At 38.6% G+C, this 9,150-nt stretch overlaps 1 protein-coding gene and 1 long non-coding RNA gene across 2 annotated transcripts; both read right to left on the bottom strand.

Annotated features, from left to right (window-relative positions):
- Positions 1-3,143: 3,143 nt before the first annotated feature.
- LOC122076442 (adagio protein 3-like) lies at positions 3,144-8,387 on the bottom strand. The gene is made up of 2 exons (XM_042641745.1): positions 8,068-8,387; positions 3,144-3,701 (listed from the first exon to the last, which is right to left on the bottom strand). The coding sequence occupies exons 1-2, from the start codon at positions 8,370-8,372 to the stop codon at positions 3,458-3,460; spliced, it is 549 nt and encodes a 182-aa protein (XP_042497679.1). The 5' UTR covers positions 8,373-8,387; the 3' UTR covers positions 3,144-3,457.
- LOC122076452 lies at positions 5,367-6,843 on the bottom strand. Its single transcript, XR_006139483.1, has 2 exons — positions 6,146-6,843; positions 5,367-5,545 (listed from the first exon to the last, which is right to left on the bottom strand). It is a non-coding gene; the product is annotated as an uncharacterized LOC122076452 (long non-coding RNA).
- Positions 8,388-9,150: the final 763 nt, after the last annotated feature.

The raw sequence follows: 9,150 nt of genomic DNA, 5'->3' as shown, positions 1-9,150 counted from the left end.
AATTATAAAACTCACATTCACCGTTGTGTGTTAGCACATCCGTCTACTCTGCTGCTTCATGAGCGTACAAGTTTGTGCCTTCTGAATCTTCAATAAGGGTTTTTAGTATTTTAGAGTATCATATAACCCTTCGTGTGTAGGCATGCATCCCATACATTCCTATGCGTGTGTACTGTGCTCCAACAAGTATTATGCCCTCTTTGAAAACCCTATTTTGCTACTTGAGATGCTTCTTTTAGGCTGACACTTTGCATTGTTGACATGTTAGTATGGGTCTTAGGGACTATGCCTGTCGACAAAATTTGGGTACCATCGAAATAACATGTGGCAAAAAAAGTGATCAAAATTTGCTCTCATTCTTTCTAAAATATGAAATGACATTTTTTCCCTTAATGTTTGGACATTATGAACAAGTGGTAGACAATTGAACCGAAAAAGAGTGTTCAACAAAGCCCTCAATGGCTTAGCATGAAATAGTTAGAATGGATTTCCACCCAAGAAAGAGAAATAAATCTTTATCTATTTCTCGGTTTCCATTTAAATTACTCTATATTTTTCAAAACAAGGCCCAAAGTTCTAACTAAATGATTAAAAAAAAAAAAAAAGGCCCTAGAAATAGAAAATTAAACCCCAAAGCCCCTTAAGTTATCAAAAACCAATTCCTAATACGTATTTATCTAAGTAGGCTAAAGATGTTGCGAGTGGTTCATATCACATGCATCGTTGTTGCCCCTCCCATTCCTAGATATCTAGGAAAGAAGGTGTCATCCAGTTGCTATATGGGCATGCTTGAAGTCCATGCAGATTGATTTGGACTGCTCATTTCCCCATTAGTGGGCTTCCTTCTGTATTTTTTTATGGGCCTTTGAGTCCTTGAGATTGCAGCTTAAACTTTGTTTTGGCTTGTTGGTTCAACTTGGCACGCTTCACTAGTGCTTGTTGGTCCAACGAAAGCGTTGCTCTACCATATAGAGGGCTTTGGTCGGGAGGAGAGAGGGCTATGATCACTATCATGGAGCATCCTTTTTCTTTTTTTAATGAAAAGCAGGGGGGTGAAAGAGGTAAGTGACGGTGGTGATTTGATCTCAAGCACAATTGTGAGAGGAGAACTTAAAAAAGAAGGCAAATATAGCGTTTTAGACTTTATAAGGTTCTTGATGGATCAGGGCCAGGACAGGATAAAGATTCTACTATACTGAAAACAACTACTTCAGAATTTTGTGTGGGGGATTGATGTAATATGTAATAGACCACAATGCAAGTGGCCTCAACCTCATCTACTTTCTTAGATATTTGGTGATCTCTCTCTCTCTCTCTCTCTCTCACACACACACACACACACACACAAGCTCTCATGTCTCTTGTTGAAGGTAATCTCATGGATGGCTTGATGCAACTGCAACCCATCAACCACTTCTTCTATAGAAGTAGGTAGAACAACTGGCTCATTACTAGACTAGGATAAAACTGTTACCGTCGGGGCATATCTATCAAAGTATGAGGCAACATCAAAGACGTCCGTCCTCTTGGCTTTTCCTTGATGGTATTTCGTGCACCATGGTAGAGCATACCAGCCTTACGCTGTCATGGTCCACCTAATAGAATGGCATAATTTGCTAATGAACTAACTAAGCAAGAAACTTGACTGTGAAGTGGCTTGAAACGTAGATGAACTGGAATAATAGAGTCGGCATCTTCTCTAGATGCAAATCCAGAACAACTCATGTAAATCACCTCATAGAGCTACTTCTGTGGAAGGTTAAGTTCACACACTAGATCGACTGATTAAATTGACTTCTGCTCAAGTATCAACCACTTAATGAATACAATTGATTTTTCATCCTCAACAAATCTCTCTATTAAGAAAGTAAGATTAGTTGAGTATGCTTCAACCTCGTCATCATAACGGTCAGATCGAGTTCGATCAGAAGGATAAACCATCATAACATTTAGCTTCATCCTTGCTTTCCTTATCTTTCGACTAAGTCTCCACTATGTTCACAGAACAAACTTTGTGTGGGCAGACAATAATGAAATGATCTTTCCCCACCGAAGTTGTGATAGACTATATTCTTCAGCTACACGTTTCCCTTGGAACTCTTGTCCTTTTTTTTTTTCCTTCAACCTTCCTGTTTTCAAATTTCTTCTTCTTTCAATTCTGTGTTGGCTTATAAGCTGAAAAAGAAATCTTAATCACCCTTCATATAGCCAATCTTTTCTTTTGTTGTCTTTGTGTAAATGACTGCCACATCAACTAATGTGAAGTCTTCCTTGACAATATCTAATCGGATTTCTGTATTCAAAGCACTAACTTAGCTCAACACCTTTGCTGATCCGTCTCCTGGATCCTGTCTCGAGAGGACAACTTGTGAAACTCTAAGATGTAAGTATCCACATCTTTACTGTCTTGGAAGAAATTCACTAGCTTGTGAAAGAACACTTTCTAATAATTATGAGGGATGGGTTTTTATTATCTACTTCATGACCTCCCACTTGGTGATAGGAACAAGTTGTCTGATGAATCTCGACTGAAGAACATCATCCCACCACGAACGAGCATATCTAGTAAATTTGGTTAGGATGAGTCTGACCTTCTCGTCATCCAGAAGGAAGATCAGGATGTGAGACTGCAAGGCTGATTTTAGGTAAATGCACCATGTTGTGTCTTCTTTACAAATTAAGAGGACAGAGTCTCTTATACCTCCCAACTTAAACAGAACCCATGATATACCTGCTCAATTGCAGGTGAAGCATCTCACTCAGTTGAGCTTTATTCAGCCTGAAACTTAATGAGTACTTTCCCAACCAAGGATCCTTTTGGAAACAATCTATTGATTCATATAGGTAGTTAGAAAAATTATGAAAGATCCCAGAACTTGGACCTGGTGGTAAGAACAAAACAATAGCTCAACTTGATTGTGGAGCTCACTAATCCGGCAGGCTATCAGACAAAACTTTGCAGAACAAGGAATCCTTACCTGTTAAAGATTCATATCCCATTACTTGAGACTAAGAAGAATCAAGAGAGATCTAGTTCTCCCTTGTAGAATCTAAACTGATGCCAGAAACAAAGTACTGCCTGAAATTTGTAAACGAAAACGCAAACCAAGAAGAAGATGCAATCCAACAAAAAGCTCAGCACCTTGTAACATGTAACAGAACTTTCATAAAAAACTGTGTTAAGTGAAGGGGAATACATGATATGTATAGACTCTTTAAAAGACAAGAGTATGACTCTAAAATGGATTCCTAAACAGAATATATATAAATTTTAATAGCAACTGTCATTAGGTAATCTCATAATAATATAAAATTTTAAGTTCACTGAAAAGAAGAAATACTACAACTGCCCATGCTGGACTAATATCCAAATTTAGCTTAGTTTTCCTTGGCTTTGGCTTCCAAATTGAGCCTTTGTTTTTCCTTCAACTAGGCTAGTGAAACTGCATCACACAGTTCAAGTTGAATTTGCTTCAGAGAATGCTTGAATACCTATGATGTGTGTTATAATGCCATCATCCCCATGTATAGGCCTCAGTTGTAGCCTATTCACCAAAGGAGTACCATCCTTCCTGAAATTTAGGAGCTCACCTTGGAATTCAACCCCTTCCTCAAGACTTCTTCGGATTTCAGATAGTACTGTTTTATCTACCGAAGGAAGTGGCCTCTGTGCAAGTGGATCTCTAAACTGTAAAAACCGACTGAAAAGATAGAGATCCTCAGTAGACCAGAATATTATATAATGTAATATGATCGCAACTATGAGAAGACATGATTCATTGTGATGTTATGGACATTATGATGATAAAGAAAACAGCAATTTGAATGAATCAAATAAATTGTTGATCTTAACTATCTTGAAAAATATGTCCAATGAGCAAAACCAACAATCAAAGTTATTTATGGAAGTGAACAATTCTAGTTTCAGATAATTAAATCATAACAAAATCAAACAAATTAAAGAGTATGTCTTAGCACCTAATTGACACCAATAGGTTAAACAGGCTATCTCATTAGGCTCAATGTCTTTATAGCTGGATAAGAAACTTTAAGTCAATTCCAATTAGGAAGGTATAAAACAATAAAGGCAACACTTGATTGTCCTCCCAGAGGAAACTTGTCCTCCAAGAGTTGATTCCCAAGGTTCTTATGATGGCATTTCACAGCAGCAACAAAACACATAGAAGGCAAATATTATTTACTCTACGAATTTCATTACCTCGAAAAGGCCCCAGACTTGTGGGAAAGAGAGAAGTCTACCTTCAAAGTTTCTGACAACTAATCCTAATGACCACTGTTTGATATTAGGATGGCTACCTAGTACAAATACTATATTCTCCTAAAGGAAGAATTAATAGAGAGGCTGAAGATTTCCCCACAAGCAGATCACAATAAAAAATAATAATAATTAAAAAAAAAAAAAAAAAAAAAAAAAAAAAAAAAACCTTTTTCGGAATATCATCAAGGTGAAAATTGAACTCTTTAGCATTAAAACTCATTATTAGTCCACATAACTGAAGTCCAAATTTATTTTACAGAAGGTAGCAGCAGTTGTTCTACCTCATGGGTGCTGATATGCAAACTCTAGATCATCCATCATATAGTGGAACCTCTGGATGAGCCATGTGTGAAGTGTCAGTGTCCACATCTTTCACCATCTGTCCATGGCTTATTCACCTAATGTAGCCCATGAAATTTTTCTAATTATCTTGACATAAACCAAAGTGAGTAATGAATCATTTTGCCATGGGCAGATTACAGTTTGGGCTAAAACTTGCCATCTGAGTAGTTGATGTGTCAAAACATGTAGTTTCAGGTTGCCACCTCACTCATTGACTCTTGATTTTTACTAAATGAAGGCAAGATTAGGAACATTTAGACAATCTAAATTATCATTTTTATTTTTCTTCTATCAAGCATGAACTTATAGCTTTAAGTTACAGGCCAAGCACATCAGCCACATGGATCTTTTAATCTTTCAAAATGATTTAGAATTCTACCTTTGGACAAAACAGCTTTTTAACAACTGAAAATTTGAGTGTGGCTCATCCCAAGGGTACCTACTCTAACTATCCAATTGGTGGGATTGTATGGCCAACCGTCAATGAGGCCCAATTGAGGCTGGACATCAAGGTAAAGCTTCCTTTACTGGCTTTCCAAAACACCTCTGCCCATAAACAAGATTCTTAAACATAGAGTTACTAAAAAGGTCATTCATGAATAGCTTTTTGTAACAACCAGAAACAGTCAATCATCATATGGTCTAAACAATTGCACTTCAACTTGAGAATAAAGTTCAGATTTTCAAATCAATGCACTTAATAGTAAAGTCATCAAGAATAAATAAGTATATCCAAGAGAGAATGAGAAGGGAATGAATTTCATCTATGCAACAGTTAAGAGTATTAGAGGGACACCTCTGCTTAATATCAAATTGCATTCACACCCCCTATCGACAATCTCTATTACAGAATATACCTTAATGCTGACATCAGCTGATTCATTTTTTCTAAATACCAAAATACCCTTCCAAATGATGAAGTACCTATTATTAGGGATGTCAATTCGTGGCCCGAACCGACTAAACCGACTAGGATCGACCGTTTATAGACCGGCCCGACCCGGACCGTTTATTAAACGTGTCGGGCTTGAGTCCGGCCCGTTTATAAACGGTCAGTCTTGGTTTTGCTACTTGGACTGTTGGGCGCCCGACCGAGACCGGCCTATTGTGCACCGGCCTAGCCCGACCCTTTAATGATTGTAGAATACCTATTTTACCCCCCAAATAAAAAAGTAAAAACATGTTCACATTTTAAATAATAGTTATATTTGGTATCATTTATTAATTAATTGTCATTTTTTTGGGTTTGCATGAGTGGGTCGGAATATAATAACACATTTTAAAGAGGGCCCGTTTAAAAACTGGTTAAAGCCCGTTTAACATTAAACATGTCCGTAGCCCCGTTAAGGCCCGACTAAAGCCCGATTATAGCCCGAGGCCGACCGACCGAATATAAAGCGTACCATGCCTTCAATAACTAAGCCCGATTAGTTAAATGGGCGGACACGGTGTAGCCTTTGAAAGTCTTCAAACCCGATTAAGCCCGACTGAAACCGAACCGACCCGACCGGTTGACACCCCTACCTATTATACCCTCGCTTAAACCCCCTAAACCCAATTCAACACTGAACTCTTTTCACTCCCATATCTCAGTTCTCGTTGTGAAGGGAATAGCGATTACTCTCCGTGACTGGTGCTTGCTTCTTCGCGGCTACAAACCGGCGGCGAGTGGCTATAAACCGGCGATGCCGCCGTCTCTTAGTACTTGTCGGAATCCATTCTGGATTTCAGACTCAGAGAGCTCGTTGTGGAGAGTGGAAGGCCACGCAACCCCACGTTGGTCAGGGTTACCAACGTGAGAACCTCTCCTCGGAAATCCTCGACAAAGCACCTCCGGAAAATCTTGAAACAGCCCTGAAGAAATGCATGGAAGGTCTCTAGTCGTCTTCCAACTCTGTCAAAAGCTCGGCTGTAAAGAAGCTACATTTTCTCACTAAGATTAGATCTGAAAATCGAGCTCTCACTGGGGAATCCGGTGCTATTCCCGCCTTGATTCCTCGCCTCCTTGAGCAGTTCTCGGCGGCGAATATACAGTTCTAGGGATGGAGAAGGAGAGAAGGGGAGAAAGGGTTTTCCTCCACTCAATCCTACGGTGAAGGTGATGGGTATTAATGGGTTAATGTCAAAGAGGATGGAGATGCGGTTTACTCAAAAGGGTAAATTGTCATTTCAAAGCTTCACTTAATGAGACTGAGGGTATGGGGTGTAAAAGCAATTTGGTATTAAGCGAAGGTATGGGGTGTAAAAATAATTTGGTATTAAGCAGTGAATGTCTCTCTAATAGTGGTACTCTTTAAGGGTTAACTTACCCATTTTGTTTTTAGAGAGATTAACAGCTTAGGCTGAGTTTGGTAAGGTTAAAAAAAAATGTTTTTAGTGTTTTTTCATTCTATGAAAATGAAAAAACAGAATAAAGTGTTTGATACATTTATAATGTGTTTTATTGTAGAAACGCAACCCTAAAACGATGTAGAAGATAATGGAAAAACAAAACAAACAATGCACACGGATTTTACGAGGTTCGATAAGGTTGCCTACATCCTCGATAAGATGAGATCCTGCTTCACTATCAATGGAGAATAGGGTTACAGCGCTCGTCCTCACACCTCTTAGTATTACTTGCATTACAGAGAAAGAAACCCTCGCTATAAATATATAGCGAAAAAAACCCTAATCCGGATTAAATTACAATTGTCACCTTAATCCGGATTAAACTACAATTGCCCTCAAATAAAAAATTCGAGCGGGGGGTTGCGTCCCCCTACACCCCTTGCTATGCAGGGGGGCCTCCTGCCCCCCTTGCAACCCCCATGGCCCGTTAACCGGCTAGCGGGACCGCCGTCCTGCCTGTCTAGGTGCTGCACCAATACTCCCTGGATTAAACTGTGACGGAATACAAGACATCATACACCAATATTTTATTTCTTATAGAAAAAAAAATAGATGAAGAAGCTAGAAACGAGAATTAACGACAAATTTGGAGATGTGGCATACTCCTTCCATGAATAAAGTTTTCCCCCCTACCCCCTCCCTCCCCTGAGGGGGTTTTGGGGGCTCTTGCAACAAGGAAAAAAAAAACTCCAACTTCTCTCTTCCTTTCTGGTGGGTCAGTATCGAAATTTATTTATTTCCATTATCGAACATTCCTTACCTAAAAAAATATCTTTTCATTCAGAACTTAGAATCGATACTCCATACTCAAAAACAGAGCAGAGCCTTGCCAAGTACATCAGAGAAATGTTTCCCATGCTCAGCAACATATCTCCAAAGTTCAAAACTGACACAAATTCAATAATCAAAACCAAACTAAAAATGTGATAATCTGCCCAGAATTTGAAACATTAAGAAACCAAAGAAAAACAGAGGAAAATTAAAACTTTCAAGTAAATCAAATGAGTTTGATTGAAATGAAAGACAAGAAGTAAGAAAAAAGAGATCGTATGTACCAGTTCCGGCCAAGAACTTCATTGGCACAGTAACCTGTGAAGATTTCGAACACACTGTTGACATATATGATTGGAAAATCAGAATCTCGAGCATCAGAGACCACAAATGCCATGGGATTCATGGGGTAGAAAAACGATTCGAGCTCCAAATGAAGATCGCTCTCTTCTCCTTCTTCTTCTTCCGGTTCCTCGTATTTTAGCCTCTTTCCAGGGCTGAGCTCCTCTTCTTCTTCTGCTTCTACTTCTACTTTTATTTTCATATTTCCACTTCTGCACTCAGCTTCTCTTTCTCTTTCTCTCTCCATCTCTGTTAAATTGCCCGTTGGGATCATCAAATTAAGAAGGTTAAGGTGAATTGTGCGTGGAAGACAAGGATAATGAAAATGCCTAACTTTATGAATAAATTTACGAGAATGCCATTAACAACGTTGTGCTTAGCGTAGGGCCATAGGCTAAGAGAGTTTGACGGAATACTAAACACGTGATAATATCTTAGTTCGGTCTTATAGACCACTGCATGGCATCCACGTCATCATTTCGTCTCGACCGATGTGAGATGTAAATAGACAACAATCGTCCAAAGTGATAACCGAATTGGTGAGGGACCTCATAGGCATGTGCTTGTTAAGACTCTTCGTATCTTCCTAAGACTATTTACATGAGGGTTTTTAATGTCCTTCATTACTTTTAGTTAAAGTTAATAGTTTTCATTTAATCTTGATATGGCTTGATCCATGTGAATATGGGATGTAAATAAGTTTTTTTTTTAATCCATTTCGATGTTACATACAAGTATTCTAAAAATAGTAACAAAAATAAAGAAAAGGGTTTGCTATTAGGCTGCATGCTCCTCCACCTTGCACGCACATGGGCTTCCATTTGGTCGGTCAGATTTTTATCGATGATTAAGGATCCAATCTAAAACCTCCCGATAAGACTTTGGTCCAATTTTGTTACAACCGGTTCAGGTAGGATTTTGACACCCTTACAAAATCAATTTATTTATGCATGGAGAATAAGAAACCAGTAGCATTACCAAATTACCCTGCAGATGCACTTTCTTGCATGTTACAATCCTATATA

The sequence above is a fragment of the Macadamia integrifolia genome, chromosome 1 (assembly GCF_013358625.1).
Source record: "Macadamia integrifolia cultivar HAES 741 chromosome 1, SCU_Mint_v3, whole genome shotgun sequence".
Classification (NCBI taxonomy): Eukaryota; Viridiplantae; Streptophyta; class Magnoliopsida; order Proteales; family Proteaceae; genus Macadamia; species Macadamia integrifolia.
The sequence above is the reverse complement of the archived record's forward strand: the minus strand, read 5'-3'. Positions and strand labels throughout refer to the sequence as shown.

Excerpts from the sequence above, each read along its gene's own strand:
- LOC122076442 (XM_042641745.1), bottom strand. The coding sequence starts at position 8,372 with ATGGAGAGAGAAAGAGAAAGAGAAGCTGAGTGCAGAAGTGGAAATATG. Across the intron at positions 3,702-8,067 it reads GAAGTTCTTGGCCGGAACTG|TCGGTTTTTACAGTTTAGAG; the intron begins GTACATACGATC and ends CTATCTTTTCAG.